Source organism: Phacochoerus africanus, chromosome 10, assembly GCF_016906955.1.
Source record: "Phacochoerus africanus isolate WHEZ1 chromosome 10, ROS_Pafr_v1, whole genome shotgun sequence".
Lineage (NCBI taxonomy): Eukaryota > Metazoa > Chordata > Mammalia > Artiodactyla > Suidae > Phacochoerus > Phacochoerus africanus.
This window is the reverse complement of record NC_062553.1, coordinates 43438758-43458227: the sequence shown is the minus strand read 5'-3', so window position 1 is coordinate 43458227 and position 19470 is coordinate 43438758. Positions and strand designations below refer to the sequence as shown.

Sequence of the window (19470 nt, the reverse complement as noted above, 5' to 3'; positions counted from 1 at the left end):
GGTTCCCAGGCTAGGGGTCGAATCAGAGTTATAGCTGCTAGCCTGTGCCACAGCAACCAGGATCAAAGCTGCATCTGTGACCTATACCACAGCTCACCACAGTACAGGATCTGTAACCCACTGAGCAAGGCCAGGGATCGAACCCAGAACCTCTTGGTTACTAGCTGGATCTGCTGCGCCACAACGGGAACTCTGCATGTATCTTTTTGAATGAATGTTTTGGGGTTTTTTAGATATATACTCAGGAGTAGAATTGCTGAGCTATATGGTGGTTCTCTTTTTAGTTTTTTAGAAACCTTCATACTATTTTCCACAGTAATTTACATTCCCAACAACAGTATTGGAGGGTTCCCTTTTCTCTGCATCCTTGCCAGTGATTTGTTTTTTGTGTTCTTTTTGATGATAGTCACTCTGACAGGTGTTGTCTCATTGTGGTTTTAATTTGCTCTTCTCTGTTGATTAACAGTGTTGAGCATCTTTTCATGTGTCTGTAGGCCATCTGTATGTCTTTTTTGGAAAAATGTCTATTCAGGTTTTCTGCCTGTTTTTACTTATTTATTTTTTTTGGCCGCTCATGAGTCATATGGAAGTTACCAGGCCAGGGATCACCAGTCTACACCACAGCTGCAGCAATACTGAGTCCTTAACCTGTTGCACCACAGTGAGAACTCCCTTCTGCCCATTTTTTAGTTAGGTTGTTTATTTTATTGTTTGATGTTGAGTTGTATGAATTCCTTATGTATTTTGGATATTAACACATTATCCAATATATGATTTGCAGATATTTTCTCCCATTCCTTAAGTTGCCTTTTCATTTTGTTGATTGTTTCCTTTGTTGTTCAGAAACTTTCAGTTTGATGTAATCCCTTTTATTAATTTTTTGCTTTTGTTACTTATATTTTTGGTGTCATATCCCAAAAAATTTTGCCAAGACCAATGGCAGGAGCTTTTTCTTTGTTTTCTTCCAGGAGCTTTACAGTCTCTGGTCTTGCATTTAAGCCTTTAATCTGGTTTGAATTAATTTTTGTGTATGGTATAAGATAAAAATCCAGTTTCATTCTTTTGCATGTGTATATCCAGTTTTCCCAACACTCTCTTTTTTTTTTTTTTTGTCTTTTTGCCTTTTATAGGGCTGCACCCTTGGCATATGGAGGTTCCCAGGCTAGCGGTCTAATTGGAGCTCTAGCTGCTGGCCTACACCAGAGCCACAGCATTGTAGGATCTGAGCCATGTCTGCAACCTACACCACAGCTCACAGCAATGCCAGATCCTTAACCCACTGAGTGAGGCCAGTGTCAAATCTGAAACCTTGTAGTTCCTAGTCAGATTCATTAACCACTGAGCCACAATGGGAACTCCCCAACACTCTTTATTAAAAGAGTTTGTCATTCCTATTGAGTATTCTTGGCTCTAGTTGGCAATAGAGCTTTATTTTACTGTATATACCAGGGTTTATTTCAGGGCTCTGTTACAGTCGTCTGTGGTTCTGTTTTTAATGCTGCTACCATACTGTTTTGATTATTATAATAATTATAGTATAATTTGAATCAGAATATGTGATGCCCCAGCTTTGTTCTTCTTTTTCAATACTGCTTTGGCTATTTAATGTCCTTTGTGGCTCTACGTGAATTTTAGGATTGTTTTTTTCTTATCTCCGTGAAAAATGCTGTTGGAATTTTGAGGGATTCTATTGACTCTGTAGCTTTGAGTGGTATGGACATTTTAACAATATTAAATCTATGAATATGGGATGTCTTTCCACTTTGTATCTTCTTCAATTTCTTTTATCAATGTCTTATAGTTTTCAGTGTACAGATCTTTCATCTCCTTGGTTAAATTTATTCCTATTTATTGTTTTGGATGCTATTGTAAATGAGATTGTTTTCTATATCTGGTTTTTGGATAGTTGTTGTTAGCATATAGAAATGCAACTGACTTTTGTATTGATTTGGTATCCTGCAACTTTAATGGATTCTCTGATTAGTCCCAACAGTTTTTTGTGGGTGTGGAATCTTTAGAGTTTTTCATATGTAAAGCCATATGGACAGAGGTAATTTTTCTTCTTCCTTTCTAATTTAGTTGTCTTTTTTTCATTTTTCAAGTTTTATTGAAGTATAGTTGATTTACAATGCTGTAATAATTTTTGCAATACCAACAAAGTGATTCAATTACGTATGTATACACATCCATTCTTTTTCAGAATCTTTTCCCATATAGATTATCACAGAACATTGGGTAAAGTTCCCTGTGCTCTACACCAGGTCTCTGTTGGCCAGTCATTTGATTAGCATATGGATGTTTTTATTTATTTTTCTTGCCTCATCTCTCTCTGGCCAGGACTTCTAGCACTATGTCAAATAGGAGTGGTAAGACTAGGCACCCTTATCTTGTTCTTGATATTTGAGGAAAAGCTTTAAGTCTTTTACCATTAAGTATGATGTTAGCTTGGGGTTGCCATATATGGACTTTATTATGTTATGTTCCTTTTATACCCAATCTGTTGAGGGTTTTTATCATGAAAAGATACTGAATTTTGTTAAATGCTTTTTCATACCATTTTTTAGCTTTCATTTTATTAATGCAGTATTTTACATTTATTGATTTGTGTGTGTCGAACCATCCTTGCATTCCAGGGATAAATTTCACTTGATCATGGTGTATGCTTTTTTAAAATCTGCTATTGAATTCAGTTTGCTACTGTTTTGTTGAGAATTTTTACATTTGTATTTGTCAGGATAATTGGCCTGTAATTTCTTGTCCTGTAGTGTACTTATCTGGCTTTGGAGTCAACATAATGCTGGACTTGCAAAAAGAGTTGGGAGTGTTCCTTCCTCTTCAATTTTTTGGAAAATTTTGATAAGGATTGGTATTAATTCTTCATTAAATGTTTGACAGAATTCACCAGTGAAACCACCTGGCCCTGGGCTTTTCTTTTTGGGGAGTTTTTGATTACTGTTTCAATCGGTTGCTAGTTTACTCCTTACTAATAACTGGTCTAAATATATTTAATTTTATTCAGATTTTCTAAATATATTTAGATGCTCCAATGTTGAGTGCTTACACATTTTTGATAGTTATATCCCTTGATGCATGTACCCCTTTATCAAAATATAATGACCTTCTTTGTTTCTTTTCATAGTTTTTGGCTCAAACTGTGTTTTGTCTGAGAATGAGTACCATTTTTCATTCTTTTGCCTTTATCCTATGTATGTTCTCTCTCTCTCTCTCTTTTTTTTTTTTTTTTTAGGGCTGCACTCTTGGCATATAAGGTTCCCAGGCAAAGGGTTGAATTGGAGCTGTAGCTACCAGCTGCCAGTCTACACCACAGCAACACTGGATCCGAGCCATGTCTGGACCCACACCGCAGCTCAAGGCAATGCTGGATCCTCAACCCACTGAGCAAGATCAGGAATCAAACCCATGTCCTCTTGGTTACTAGTCAGATTCATTTCCACTGAGCCACGAAGGGAACTCCTTTGTATGTTCTTTTTTTTTTGTCTTTTTGCCTTTTCTAGGGCCACTCCTGTGACATATGGAGGTTCCCAGGCTAGAGGTCCAATCAGAGCTGTAGCTGCCAGCCTGCACCAGAGCCACAGCAACGCAGGATCTGAGCTGTGTCTGCAACCTACACCCCAGCTCATGGCAATGCCAGATCCTCAACCCACTGAGCAAGGCCAGGGATCGAACCCGCAATCTCATGGTTCCTAGTCGGATTCGTTAACCACTAAGCCATGATGGGAACTCCCCTATGTATGTTCTTAAAGCCGAAGTGAGTTGCTTGTAGGCACCATATGTTTGGGTCTTATTCTCTTATTCATTCAGCCACTATATGACTTTTGACTAGAGGATTTAATCTATGTACATTTAAAATAATTATTGATAGTGAGGACTACCATCTTATTGTTTTCTGTTTTGCAGTTCCCTGTTCCTTTCTTCCGCTCTAGCTCTATGCCTTTGCGAATTGATGATGTTCTGCAGTGGTGTGCTTTGATTCCTTTCTCTTTAACTTTTTTGAATCTACCATAGTTTTTACTTTATGGTTACCATAACACTTACATAAAACATCTTGTAGCATAATGGTCCATTCTAAACTGTCAATAACCTAAATATGCTTGCAAACAAAAACCCTACCTTCTATCTCCCTCCTCCCACCTTTTATGTTTTGATATTACAATTTGTATCTTTCCAGAGTTCCCATTGTGGCTTAGTGGTTAATGAACCTGCTAGTATCCACGAGGACTCGGATTCAATCCCTGGCCTCTCTCAGTGGGTTAAGGATCCAGTGTTGCTGTGAGCTGTGGTATAGGTCGCAGACGCGGCTCGGATCCCACATCGCTGTGGCTGTGGTGTAGGCCAGCAGCTACAGCTATGATTCGATTCAGCTCCTAGCCTGGGAACTTCCATATGCCATGGGGGCGGCCCTAAAAAAAAAGACAAAAACCCCAACAATTTGCATCTTTCCATATTGTGTGTCCATAAACAAATTATTGTAGCTATAGTTATTTTTAATATTTTAAATGTTTATGTGAGAGTTAAGTTATTAATACACCACCATATTGCAGTATTAGAATATTCTGAGTCTGACTATATACCTACTTTCTCTATATTAAATACGTTCATATGTTTTCATGCAACTTTTTAGGTCTCTTTTGGCACTGGGCTGTGCCAACTTAGAGAAAGGGTGATTCAGGCAAAGTGAAATTGTTCCTCTTACCATCTTCAATGTGTCCAATCTTGGAATTATTTTTTTGCTCCATGGGTGTGCTGGAGCTTTTCCTTTGGACTCCTGAACATCCACAAAGGCACTTATTCATGGGTAATTGTCAAAATTGGTGTTATTTGGGGAGGGGAGATGGTAGAAAACTGTTGTTTCACCATTTTGATGACCTAACTCTCCTGTTGTCTTTGAAACTGACTCTAGCGTTATGGACTGTAGCTGATATGTACTTTAGCACACCTGCAGCAGCAGGGTGTCACTAAGTACTGATTAGGAACCTGAGCAAGTTTATACTCATGAAGTGAGAACTGTCTCCCAAGTATGTTGTTCCATTCCTTGTGGTAGGTGATTTCCCTTTTAGTTTCCCAGGGTCTCCCAAAGATGCACTGACTGGTACATCTTTTACTTGGCTCTCAATTCATCAGAAGGGTCTGTGTAGCATTTTAGTCACCACAGGCCTATTTTGACTTTTCATTTGGTGTTTTGGCAGGAATGCAAGACTTCAATTACCTCAGCAGCAACTGCTTTGAGATTACTGTGGAGCTTAGTTGTGAAAAGTTTCCACCTGAAGAGACTTTGAAGAGCTACTGGGAGGATAACAAAAACTCCCTCATTAGCTACATCCAGCAGGTAAACACAGTCTCCTGCATAAAATTGGAGATATAAGAGCATTTAAACCAGTTGTACAGTGGTCTCCCAAGAGGATCCCATCTATAGGAATCCATCTGACCCAGAATGAGGATTCTACATTTGGAAAATGTCCGTAGTGGTTCAAAGAGGCTTTCATTTGTCATAGGTTTTGTGGTTTATGAATACTCACTGAGAATTGATTAAACTGGAGAGTTGTGAAATAAGGTAACACCCTGATTTCTCCCATTTTGCACTAAGCAAGGGCAGTCCCAGGATCCTCCTCCACCCTGATCATGTTGGGTCTGTCAGGCATCCCAGGCAGAACCAGAACTAGAATGAGGTAAGTGAGGCACCAGGGATGCAAAATTTAAGGAGTCGTTGACTCTTAGGGTCATGCAGGTATAGGATCAGCACCTGGGAGTGAGTGTCTCCTTAAATTCTGGCCACACTTGCCTTCCTTGTTGCACCCTGGACTCAGTTGGATCTGAGGTAATGATGGTAATGATGTATGTTACATTTATTGGGTATTTACTGTTTCTCAGGCATTGTTCTAAATGTTCCTATGTATAATAATTAATTCATTTAATCCTCACAACAACCCTAGAGGGAAGTTATATCATCATCCTCTTCTCCATCATCATCATCTATCATCCTGGAATTAAAAATGAGGAATCAGAGGCACAGAGAAATTGAACAGCTTGCCTGAAATCATTTAGCCAGAATCCAGGCTGTTTAGTTTCAGAATCATCATGCCATGTTGCCCCTTTTGGTATAAGCTTAGATCTTTACTAGAGAGTCTCTGTTAATGAATTTGGAATCTCGCTATGTGTAGAGAAAATACCTACCACTCAGACTCAGCCCAGGCCAGTGCCCTGCCAGCTCCACCCCTCTGTACCAGGTGGACATGGCATCAGGGGCAGTGCTGGTGGGAGAGACCTAAGGACTCTGTCCCTCACCTGCAGTGCCGTAACAGTTCCACATTCCATTCTATAGGTTCCCCATTTACACTCAAAGTCAAGGAGACCGATGTTAGTTCCACATGCTAGCAGATAGTCTAGACTACTTTCTAAATTAATGTAAACAAATGCTGCTCCATAGGCATGTAGCTATTTGCATTTATGTATATATAAACATATATGTGTGAACCTAGTATGTTAAAAAATGTAAAATCAGCTTAAGAAATCCTTTGCAGGGAGTTCCCGTCATGGCGCGGTGGTTAATGAATCCGACTAGGAACCATGAGGTTGCGGGTTCGGTCCCTGCCCTTGCTCAGTGGGTTAACGATCAGGCGATCAGGCGTTGCCCTGAGCTGTGGTGTAGGTTGCAGACGCGGCTCGGATCCCGCGTTGCTGTGGCTCTGGTGTAGGCTGGAGGCTACAGCTCCGATTCGACCCCTAGCCTGGGAACCTCCATATGCCGCGGTTGTGGCCCAAGAAATAGCAAAAAGACCAAAAAAAAAATAAATAAATAAAATAAAATAAAATAAAATAAAAAAGAAATCCTTTGTACATGTTAAGTATCCATGTAATACCTTACCAAAAGGGATTATCATGGAACGGATCCACTGATGACAGATAGTGATTAAATAAACCCTGTTACACAGGATTGGAATCCTGCTGCATGTTTTTTATAATTAATTAATTAATTTATTTATTTATTTTGTCTTTTTGCTATTTCTTGGGCTGCTCCAGCGGCATATGGAGGTTCCCAGGCTAGGGGTCCAATCGGAGCTGTAGTCACCGGCCTACGCTAGAGCCACAGCAATGCAGGATCTGAGCTGCGTCTGCAACCTACACCACAGCTCATGGCAACGCTGGATCGTTAACCCACTGAGCAAGGGCAGGGACCGAACCCGCAACCTCATGGTTCCTAGTTGGATTCGATAACCACTGTGCCACGACGGGAACTCCCATAATTTAGTTTTTTTAATTATTAAAGTATAGTTGATTTACAGTGTTCTTTCAATTTCTGCTGTACAGCAAAGTGACCCAGTCGTACATACATATATACATTCTTTTTTTCTTGTTATCTTCCATCATATTTGATCACAAGAGACTAGATATAATTCCCTGTGCTGTACAGCAGGACCTCATTGCTTACCCATTCTAAATGTAATATAAAAAGGTGTTTTCCACCATAAACACTAAAGATAATTAGCCATGTTGGCTCTTGGAACAACCTTGGTGGGCACCCGTATAGTATGTCCTTTGAGGAGGGCTCTGTTTGGCTGGATTTTTTTTTTTCTTTTTCCTTTTTAGGGCAACAACTGCAGCATGTGGAAGTTCCCAGGCTTGGGGTCAGATTGGAGCAGAAGCTGCTGGCCTACACCACAGCCACAGCAATGGGGGATCCAAGCCACATCTGCAAACTACACCACAGCTCACAGCAACACTGCAGCTTTAACTCACTGAGTGAGGCCAGGGATGAAACCTACATCCTCATGGATACTAGTCAGGCTCATTACCACTGAGCCACGCCAGGAACTTCCTGGCTGGATCTTTTAAGAGCAAAATTTAAAAAGTACAGTTTTAGGCAGAGAAGTAAGATGGGACTATTTGGTGTGTCTTCTGCTTAGATATCAAAGAATGCCTCCTTAATATAATGCTTTTCACTTTCTTTTCATATTTCTTTCAACAAAAATTTATTGAGGTACTTTCAAGTCCTAGGCACCCTGTGAGGCCCTGGGGTAGTGACTACTCATATTAGTAGGGTTCAGACATCAATACCTAATTATAAGAGAGGATGATAAATACTAAAAAAAAGAGTAAGGGCAGTACACAGAAGGGCCCCTAACCCAGTCCTTCGAGTCAGAAAAGGCTTCTTGGAGCTCAGCTCTAAAATTCACTATGGTTGATATCAATAAAATTATTACTCTGATCAATGATTAAAAAACAAGGTCAGCTGCTGCTTAAGTTCTGTCTTAGTTGTTTAGAAGGAAATGCAAAAAATCAAAATATAACCCAAATGTGTGCTGTCAGAAAGAGGAGAATGCTTGTCATATTTATGGTGGTGGGTACACTAATTCATCTAAAAGCTGTATCCATTTATATAAGAATTAGCTAAAAAGAATAGGGACCAGGTCGTATAGTCCTGAGTTATGCCGCTTGGAATGAGAGTTTTATCTGTCCACAGATCCCTGTGACCATCCTGGTATGATATCATCTGTCTAGAAGCAGTAAGAGTGGATTGCACTCACACAGTTTGCCTCATAGAACGCTCCAGTTTAGGGAGTCAAAGGCTGGTGAAAATCAGTGAAGACTGCCAGAAGTTCTATGTTGAAATTTTCTTGACAATGAAACCAAAGTGTGGTGGTGATTAGTAATTGAACACCTGGGCCTCAAATCTAAGCATGGACTAGTTTTACAGCTCATGGAAAATAGGTGATTAGGAGATCCAATTCGGTAATTGTTTGAGAGGAAGTCTCTTGCCATGTTTTAAAAGGGATGTTTGCAAGAAGTGGAGTTGTAAAGTTAACTAGGGTAAATAGTTTGCTAAGATAAGTTCCCATGCAATAGCTTTGGAACTCTCTAGTTCTCAAAATTTCCAAAGAATTTTTCGAAGAATGGTTCATGGGCACGCACGTCGGAATCATCCAGATTCTTGCTAAAAATGAGTTTTCAGACCCAACATTGAATTACACTTCTTGTAGTGCCGGACCGCAGAGTCTCAATTTAAGCAAGCCTTCTGGGTGACACCTAAGTATTCAAATATTTAAGTGCTATTGACATAAACAATTCTAGCAATAATAAATAATTTTTTTTTGTTTTTAGCTTTGGTTGTTTGAAATGCCCTGGAATCTGGGGAGAGAGAATTATAGGAAGGACAAATGTAGTAAAATAGCTTCTCCAGGTATGAGTGAAATTTGAACTTCTGGTGTATTCCCTTTGCAAAAGCCATAAAGCAACAATGTTTTCCAGTCTGCAGTTCCTGTGGAGTCATGACAGCCCAAAACATTTCAATTGAGATTTATTTCTACAGTGAAATATTTCATATGGAAAAGTTGTGCTCCACAACTGGCATGTCAGAGATAGACGTTTATTTATTTAACTATTTGTTAATTACATACTGTCATGTAAATTGAGTTGCAGAAGCTGAAAAAAGTAAACTTATGAACATTAACTGGGTATATTTGTGACTATTGTAGGTGAATTATGTATTTGATTTGATTGATTTTCCAATGATGAGGAAATTTCAAACTTTCATTTCTCTAAGGTTTATAATATATCAGGATTATAGTGCCTCAAGATGAATAAGTATTCATTCCCACAATTTTTTTCATCCCAGTGACTCTTTTACCATGTGGATTTCATTCAGGAAGGTAACTTTTGTTTCCAATGGCTAAATTTTAATCTCTTTCAATTTTGGTTGGTTAATTGATAGGTAAGTCTTGGGGGAAAGTCTAAAAATGTCTTTTTGTTTTAAAAATGTGTTCATTCTCTTTTCGCTATACTTGTGGCAATTAAAATGATTATTATTACTGACAACAGGCCCAGCTTTTTACCATTATTAAATTGCCTTTAGAAAAAGAGAATTTTGTGTTACTTTTATAGAGTTTTAGAGGTTTTGCTTTTTTCAAAAATAGAAAATCCAAAAAATTTTGCTGATAACCAGGGTATCTCTTTGATAAAACATTGTGCCACTGCCACATTTATTCTCTAGTGACAAAGGGACACAAGAAACTTGTTCTACTTTCTGTTGGGAAATATTTAGATATCGTCAGTAGCAAAATAAAATTCATTTTCTGGGGCCAGACTGGTGATGAGCAACGGGAACATTTGGAGGGTTGGGGCATGTTTTGTTAAAGTGATCAAGCTTAATAGATTATCCGTTTTATATTTCAGAAGTAGTGCATTCTCAAAGACCTTGAGTAACTCTTCGTCACTTCAAATACATATTGACTTAATTGAATTATCGTTTAAAAATGAAGCTGTTTTTAGGCTTACGGACATGGAGAATAGACTTGTGGTTGCCAAAGGGGTTGGGGAGGGAGAGGGATGGACTGGGAATTTGAGGTAAATAGAGGCAAAACCATTACATTTAGAATGGATAGACAATAGGTCCTACTGTACAGCACAGGGAACTGTGTCCAATCTCCTGGGATAGACCATGATGGAAAATAATATATAAAAAAAGAATTCTTATATATGTATGACTGAATCACTTTGCTGTACAGTGGAATTGGCAGAATAGTTTTAATGAACTATACTTTGATTAATAAACAAATAAATAAAGTTCTTCTTGATGTTTGCATTGCAATTGTTAGTTGATGCTGCCAACTTAATTCAGGGGCTTTTTTTAAATAGCAACTCTTCCATTTTATTTTTAAATCCAGTTTTCAGTCAGTAAGTTCATTGACCTTTCATTCACTGATTTTCAACCAAAATTATATTATAAATGAATGTAATGCAAAAGTATTCACAGTATATATCCATTTATCTAGAAAGAGCAGTGCAGGGCTGTAATCTTGGTAACTTACATTGCCGTATAAAGTATACCCAAGTGATCAAATTTAAAATAGAGAGAAAGCAGTGAAGTGTGCTAAGGAGTAATAAAAAAATGTGGTGTTTTTTAAAATCTTGTTTGGATTCTTAAACAATCTGCAGTATTTTGCTAGAAAATAAGGAGATGCCTGGTATGAAGCATGTTTTTAGGTTGTTTTTAATATGAATTTTTTGGTTGTTTTTGACCGTCACAGATACACCGAGGAGTTAAAGGCTTTGTCCGAGACCTTCAAGGTAATCCGATTGCCAATGCAACCATCTCCGTGGAAGGAATAGACCATGATGTCACATCTGGTGGGTGTTCTCTGCCGTGATTGGAGGTTCTAGCCTTGCACACGAGAGTGTGATTACTTGTTATACTTTTTAGACTATTCTAAACAGAGCAATTAAATGCCTCATGTCTCTTAACCCATCTCTCCCCCAGCTTTAATCTAGTTCAGTTTCATCTGGGGAGCAGGTCTGACTCAGGATGGCTACTGCATTTAGAAATTGGAGTGCAGCAGATGGCGCCCTTTCCTTAGCTGTGACCCCAGAGCTGTGAGGTGGGGCCACCTGCAGGAGAGACTTTGCAGTTCTTGAGGCAAGGGAAGTGAACCAGCTGGAGTTAACACAATGTGTCTTTCTGATGTCTTCTCAGAAGAAATGCTGAAGAGGGAGCAGAAGAGAAGGAAGATAACTGCCATTGTGTTGTGTGTCTAGGATTTCCCATAAATTTCTTCATTTAATCTGTATCATAAACCCAGATGTATTCAAGGTTGAACAGGATGTTATAGGATGGACGTTGATGTTAATTATTTCTAGGTTTAAAGCCTCGTTTCCATTTTCCTAGTTTGGGGAAAATGTATTTTCCTGGCAAGCCTACTTATTCCTATTAAAAAACATCTCTCCAGCTCATTTTAGTGTAACTCTCATATGTTGTGATCTTTCCAACAACATCTTTTGAGCTATAAACTCTTCATGTGTTTCTAGACCTTAGCATTAATTTAACCTTTAACTTAGTCCCCAAACATCCTATACCATTTCTTCTTTCTTAACTGCTATATTTATAATTTGTTACTTGTTTTTTTATTCATTCATTCATTCTCTTTTTATGGGCACACTTATGGTATATGGAAGTTCCCAGGCTAGGGGTCAAATTGGATCTGCAGCTGCTGTTCTGTGCCATAACCACAGCAACGCTGGATCCAAGCCACATCTGCAAATTGCACTGAAGCTTGCGGCAATTCTGGATCATCAACCCACTGAGCGAGGCCAGAGATCTTGCCTGCATCCTCACAGAGACAATGTCAGGTCCTTAACCCACTGAGCCACAATGGGAACTCCTATAATTTGTATGTTTTATATCCTTCACATTTGTTCTATAAAACTCCATTTATTTATTCATTCAATAATATTTAACAACACCCCATGAAGTGTCAGCACACCTTTCTGACCAATATGCCAGAACCTGTACCAAGTTATTGCTCCCTCTACCCTCGGACGGGGGCTCCTGAAGGACCCAGACCATGCCCCTTCTGGCCACAAGTAACCACTTCTATCTGTTAACCCCAGTGTGACATACAGACAGTATTATCTCTGCCTTCCAGAGGTGGAAATTTAGGAAAAATCTGACATTGGAAATAAATATAAGTAGGAAGGAATGAAATCTGAGGAGTGGGCTCTGGGACACGGCACCTGTTTTGAGGGCAGGGTCGTGAGGAGGGACGAGCAGTGGAGTCTAAGGTGGAAAGAAAGCCTAGTGCCTTGTCCTGGACACCTGGAGGTGTGTCAGGAGGAAGGGAGTGTGAAAAGTATCAGGAGAGATGAGCCTGTGGATGAGGCAGTGTGGAGAGTCTATTTCAGTGGATTGGTGGGGGCCCAACTGGGGAGAGTCTATTTCAGTGGATTGGTGGGGGCCCGACTAGGGAGAGTCTAAGAGAGAGTAGGAGAGACATTAGAAATGGAGAGTATTGACAGGTCTTTCCAGAATTTTTGCTGTAAAGCAAAGAAGATAAATGAGGCACTAGCTGAAAGATGTAGAGTCCAGAGGTAGATTAGGAGAGAAGGTGATGGGGGTTTATTTTTTTCTGATGGTTTCCATTTTTACAGTGAAATACACTGTGAAGCATCAGCTGAGAGTGAGGATGAAGAGAGTGCATCAGAGGTGTTAGGAAAAGGGAAAAAGTGTGAATGTCACTCGGACCTTGCTGTTGAGAGTATGGCCCTACCAGCAGCTGAATTTAGCATCTGCTGGCACTGGTTGGAAGTGCAGAATCTGAGGCCCCACTCCAGAGCTAATAACTTAGAATTTGCGTTTGACTGTTTCCCCCGTGATTGATGTGCACTAATCTAGGAAATGGGAGTGTGAAAGTGTCGTAGATGGCCAGGAGGACAGCTCAGCATGGGTGTGTGTTTTCCCCAGGCCCTCCAGGCACAGGGGCAGGCACAGAGTAGAGGGTGGGTGTTACCCAGCGCTGGTGGTTCACCAGGCCTGTAGGCAGGTGGGAACAGCACATCCTGAAGGATATGTATGAGTGGTTGCCATCCACCCCACTCCTCCATGAGCCAGGAGAGAAGGGGGCAGGGAGAAGTGAGAACACACTGCCTCTAGAAGGTTCTGCTTTAGGAACCCTCTAGAGGATAGAAGGCACGTTAGACCAACTACTCTGAGTTTTTAGAGATCTAAATTTTTCTTTTTTTATTTTATGGCTGCAGCTGCAGCATATAGAAGTTCCTGGGCCAGGGATTGAATCTGAACTGCAGCTGTGGCAACGCTGGATCCTTTAACCCACTGTGCTGAACCAGGGATTGAACCAGAGCTTCTGCAGTGACTTGAGCTGCTGCAGCTGCATTTTTAATCCACTGAGCCACAGAGGGATCTCCTAGAAATCCATGTGGTTTTTTTGTTTGTTTGTTTGTTTTTGTTTTTGTTTTTTTTTTAGTTTTTAGGGCTGCATTTGTAGCATATGGAAATTCTTAGGTTAGGGGTCGAATCAGAGCTACAGCTACCGGCCTACATCACAGCCATAGCAACATGGGATCTGAGCTGCGTCTGCGACCTACACCATGGCTCATGGCAACACTGGAACATTAACTCACCGAACAAGGCGAGGGATCAAACCCCATCCTTATGGATACTAGCCGGGCTTGTTGCTACTGAGCCACAAGAGGAACTTCCAAGAAATCCAAATTTTTAACTAGCCCCTCAGGTTCCTGATGAGGTATTTTGGGGCCGCACTTATTGAAACACTGACCTAGATTCTTAGACCATCAAGTCTTAACAGCCAGATTCTCAGCAAGAATCAAAACCAGGTGGTGTCACCCCATGGCTTGGGGACTTTATATATCTGTTTACCTTGTTACTCCTGATATGATTATGAAGACTCATTGTCTTGGAAGATCTATTAGACAATTTAACATTAACATCTATAAAGTTGCTACAAGAAACAGTGCCCTTTAGAGACGTCATGCTCTTTTCAGTGGAATTTCATCAAATTCTAGAAACATCTACATTATTTATTTATTTTTGCTTTTAGGGCCACACCCGTGGCACATGGAAGTTTCCAGGCTAGGGGTCCATTTAGAGCTGCAGCTGCTGGCCTACACCACAGCCACTGCAACGGCAGATCCTTAACCAGGGATTAAACCTGCATCCTTGTGGATGCTATTTGGGTTCATAACCTGCTGAGCCACAATGGGAACTCCAAAACATCTACTTTAAAAACAGGAAATCAGAATTGAACTTCAATGGCCTAACTACCCATGCCTACGCTTTTCACATGTGGCCTGTGACTTGCTATTTTGTTTCTCTGCAGCAAAGGATGGTGATTACTGGAGACTGCTTGTACCTGGAAACTATAAACTTACAGCCTCAGCACCTGGCTATCTGGCAAGAACAAAGAAAGTAGCTGTTCCCTATAACCCTGCTGTTAAGGCAAGTGATTGTGATACTCACTTAGATTTATTAAGCACTTACCAGGGGTCAGGCATAATTAAGTGACTTGTATTTACTCTTCATAATAACCTCTAAGGTAGAAACCATCATTATCCCTATTTAACAAATGAGAAAACTGAGGCCTAGCAGAGTTAAGAGACTTGCCCAAGGGCTGATAAAGCTCTGTTATCCTTTCTCAGTGTTTGAAGAGATTCACCAGAAAGTCAAATAAAACTTAAACATTTATTTGCTGACCTTGATTTCAATCTAAATAATATTCTGTTAAATTTATCTTTTTATACCTGGCACCTGGTATAACACCTTACTCAATAAGTATTTAGAAAAGTCAATTAGGCCTGCATGGTGATTTTAGGCATTAACTATACATTTATTAAGTGCATACTATGAGCAAGGCCCTCTCTGCTAAGCACTATCAAAAACAATATCTTATTTAAGTTGGTACCATTTATTTTACTAGCCGATGAGACCAGAACTCACTTAGAGCAGTTATTTTACTATTGTCCTTGTATTATGTTACTGGGACTATGGAATGGCCTACAGGGTTTCTGGTTAAAAGGCTTGCTTGAAAAGAATTTATTGTATTTTTGTGGATGCACTCAAAATTTGGAGTATAAATGCTTGAGTTTTTAACTGGTGCTTTGTTTTCCATTGTATGGTATATGTATTAAAATCAGGAGCTAAATTTGGGCAAGTGAAACCTGGAAAACACTAACTCAGAGCTAGGTTGTAAAAGGTTCAACTGTTTTGACACTTAGCCTTTCTAGCACATATTAGTTCAAGGAGGTAGTGAGTAATTACATTCCTAAATAACCACAGGATCGAGCAGCCAAATCAAAGAACTGAGCCCATCTGGAATGGGGCATGGCTGTGTCACTGGCCCGGAGAGGACTGGGCTTGCGAGCTGCATATTTGGAATAGTCCTTTATGCAGAAATGTATGAATTCTCCACAAACCTGATGAAGATGCCCAGTGCACAGCAGAGCTGGGTTCCTGGGCCACCGGCCTTCGTGGTGGTTTGAAGATGTTTGTGTTTCCTTCACTTTCTTTAACAGATTCCAGATTCTGGAACGCAAAACCTTGTGGTTTGGGACATCAGGACACTGAACTGCATTCTTCCCTATTCCCCTTGCTTTTAGGGGAAAATTCAAGATTGACAGGAGAAGCCCACTGAATAGTCAAAGGCAGAAAGTGAATTATAAATCACATTTTTTTATGGGGAGAAAAACTGCCTTTAAATTATCTGCCTGTCAGTAATCTGCTTTCCAATAATCCTGTGAAGCTATTAGATCAAAGCACGTTTTAAATATAATGGCTTTTGATATTTTTTCCCTAAAGGTATCTTTTTTACTTATCATGAGAGTTTTTTTAGATATACTTTAATTCAGGTGGCTAGATTGAGCTTATTCTAATAAACTCTAAATATGCTCTTCTTTTTATATTTCTGTTTTTAAAAGTACATAATCAGTTTGATAATATTATGTTTTTATTTTCTCCTTTAGGTTGATTTTGAACTAGAGTCATTTTCTGAAAGGAAACAGGAGGAGAAAGAAGAATTGATGGAATGGTGGAAGATGATGTCAGAAACTTTAAATTTTTAAAAAGGCTTCAAATTAGCTGCTTTTAATCTATATAATGTAGTATGGTGTAATGTGGCCATTTTCTTTTAGATTTTGTGCAGTTAATATTTAACATTGATTTATTTTTAACCATTTAAATATTAATAGACATTACTTAAAATAGACTCTTAGGCGAAAATACAAGAACTTGGTCTATAACATTCATTTTCCTCCATATATCACAGGAGGACCGTAAAAGAGATTTAAGTGATTTTGCCATTTTAGGCTTAGATGCAATATTCCACATGTTATTTACAGTATAGAACTTTTTGAGTAACTCTGGCTTTTAAAAATTAGTGAGTTCTTCTAATGTAATTGGTGACAATGTCACATAATGAATGCCATCAGAAGGGTCAACAGCTACAGCTTGAGTTGTGAGCACTATACTGCAAGACTTAATAGTCCTGTGTAAATTGTCATTTGTCTCTTGTGATGACTAGCTATATAAGCATGATCTTGTTAATGCATTATTGATGGGAAGAAAATGTAAATGTTTAGCAAGACGTTTTACGAAAGGAATGGAAGTTGACTTCTTGCTTGCACACATTGGGGCAATGCTGTTTGTTATATTATTCAGTCTGTTAACACTACTTCAAAGTGTAGGGTTTCTCTTAGTTGTAGATTGTCCCAGAATTGCATTCTGAATGAATAAATCTTTAAAAAGGTCCCTATGTACTTAATGCTCTGTGTTTTTTCATCTAGAGTTGTGGTCTCACGATAAAAAATGTATTCCTTTGAGCATGGCCTCTTACTGGTTCATCCTCTTTATTTTTAAATTTATTGACTGCAGTATGCCAAACATGGTGTAATCTCTGTTTGTTATTTTGGTGGACAAAAGGTTCTGATTCCACGGATCTATGGATCAGTTGTGGACCCAAACTTTAAATAAACATACACACAAATGAAGATGTGATTAAGTGCCGTGATGAGTAAAGTAACAGGAAGGACTAGAGTGTGGAGAAAGAGAATGTCAGAGCAACTTAATTTAGACTGGATGAGAGGCTCAGGGATGGCCTTTCAATGCATGTAAGCCCAGACCTAAACTCTGAGTAGGCGTGAGCAATCCAGAATGACTGAGTATAGGGGTGTGCACGGTGTGTGGTGGTGGTTGAGCAGTGCTCCAGGTTTTTGATAGTGCTAGCTATTGTGGTCTTTTTGTTTTTTTGCCTTTTCAGGCTGTACTAGCAGCACATGGAAGTTCCCAGGCCAGGGGTCGAATTGGAGCTGCAGCTGCCAGCCTATACCACAGTCACAGCAATGCCAGATCTGAGCTGCATCTGTGAATTACACTGCAGCTCATGGCAACGCTGGATCCTTAACCCACTGAGTGAGGCCAAGAATCAAACCTGCATCCTCGTGGGTACTAGTTGGGTTCATTTTCCACTGAGCCACAATGGGAACTCCCTGATAGTGCTAACCATTGTAATGTATAATGGCTTAAACACAATACTCAGCTACTTGTACAGGGTAGAAGACAGATGACATGGCTTTTCTGCACCCGGTCATTCTGGGACTCATTCTGACAAACAGTCTGCCATCTTCTACATGTGACCTCCAAAGCTGTCTGTGGTTGTGTCCATTGGCAGCTAATGGGAAAGCGGGAAGAGCATGGAAGAGTGTGTGGGGATGTCTGTGTGGGCCAGGACTGGGAGTGGTAGAGTTGTGTCTGCTCACATCATACTGCCTAGAATCACGTCCTCTGGCCGTAATAACTGTAGTGGAGTCTGGGAAACAGTTCAGCTACACACCTACGTAGGTAAGGAGGATACAGTCTTTGGAGAGTATCTAACAGTCTCTGCTAGCAAGAACAGGGGCAGAGGCATTGGGGTAGGGAAGGGCATGGCTTGCCAAGGACTAGAAAAAGGACGGAATGAGTGCTGCAGAGATTTGGGAGGTGGGAAGTGAAGGCCAGGAAAGTTGATGGGGACAAAATCACACAGGACATTATGGACCAGAACTGAGGTTATAGAATTTTATTTCCAGAATCACTGAATGGTCTTAAGCTAGGAAGGGCCATGATCAAATTTGAGTATTAAAGGTCACTCTTGCTACTGTATCCAGAGTAGAGTAGAGACTAGTCAGGAAGCTACTACAGGGTCCAGAACAGTGGTGACTGGGATCAGGTTGTGGCATTAAAGATGAGAAGGTGTGGGTGGTTTGTGATCTATTTCAGAGGTAGAATTGATAGGTCTTGGTAAGAAACTGGATGTGGGTGATGAGGGGGAGGCAGGTGTCACCGATGACATCACGTTTCTAACTTGGGCAGATGTGTATATGGCATGTGGCATGTTGGAGAAGCAGCAGATTGGAAAAGGTGAGGAGAAAAAATTTCAACATAGGAAATGTTAAGCTTGAGGTGGCTATGCATATGAGATATACAAATGGAGGGGCTGAGTTTATGGTTGCTAGTCTATGTGAGAAGCTCTAAAAGAGGCCTGGGATTAGAAATAGATATTTGGGTGTAACTGACATATAAATAAGGTGCTATGTTATTTAAGTATCCAGAGCAGAACAGTTTTGAGGAGAAAAAAATTCAACATAGGAAATGCTAAGCTTGAGGTGGCTATGCATATGAGATATACAAATGGAGGGGCTGAGTTTATGGTTGCTAGTCTATGTGAGAAGCTCTAAAAGAGGCCTGGGATTGGAAATAGATATTTGGGTGTAACTGACATATAAATAAGGTGCTATGTTATTTAAGTATCCAGAGCAGAACAGTTTTGAGGAGAAAAAATTTCAACATAGGAAATGTTAAGCTTGAGGTGGCTATGCATATGAGATATACAAATGGAGGGGCTGAGTTTATGGTTGCGTAGTCTATGTGAGAAGCTCTAAAAGAGGCCTGGGATTGGAAATAGATATTTGGGTGTAACTGACATATAAATAAGGTGCTATGTTATTTAAGTATCCAAAGCAGAACAGTTTTGAGAGGGAAAGGGGCACAACCAGTTTTGCTGAGACAGCAAGAACAATCCAGAACTGCCTGAGGTAAGCTCGGGAGTATGTTCACCTCCATACGGATGATATTTAAAGTCATGGGAATAGATAAGATCCCCTAAGAGGAGCCCATGG

At 39.9% G+C, this 19470-nt stretch overlaps 1 protein-coding gene across 1 annotated transcript in view; it reads left to right on the top strand.

The window, feature by feature from the left end:
- Window positions 1–17065, top strand: part of CPE (carboxypeptidase E) — a 125111-nt gene extending 108046 nt beyond the window's left edge. The window contains exons 6-9 of the mRNA XM_047799024.1: window positions 5208–5347; window positions 11043–11142; window positions 14643–14761; window positions 16282–17065. Coding sequence (XP_047654980.1) covers window positions 5208–5347; window positions 11043–11142; window positions 14643–14761; window positions 16282–16380 — 458 coding nt within the window. The 3' untranslated portion in view covers window positions 16381–17065. The remainder of the gene's footprint in view (window positions 1–5207; window positions 5348–11042; window positions 11143–14642; window positions 14762–16281) is intronic.
- Window positions 17066–19470: the final 2405 nt, after the last annotated feature.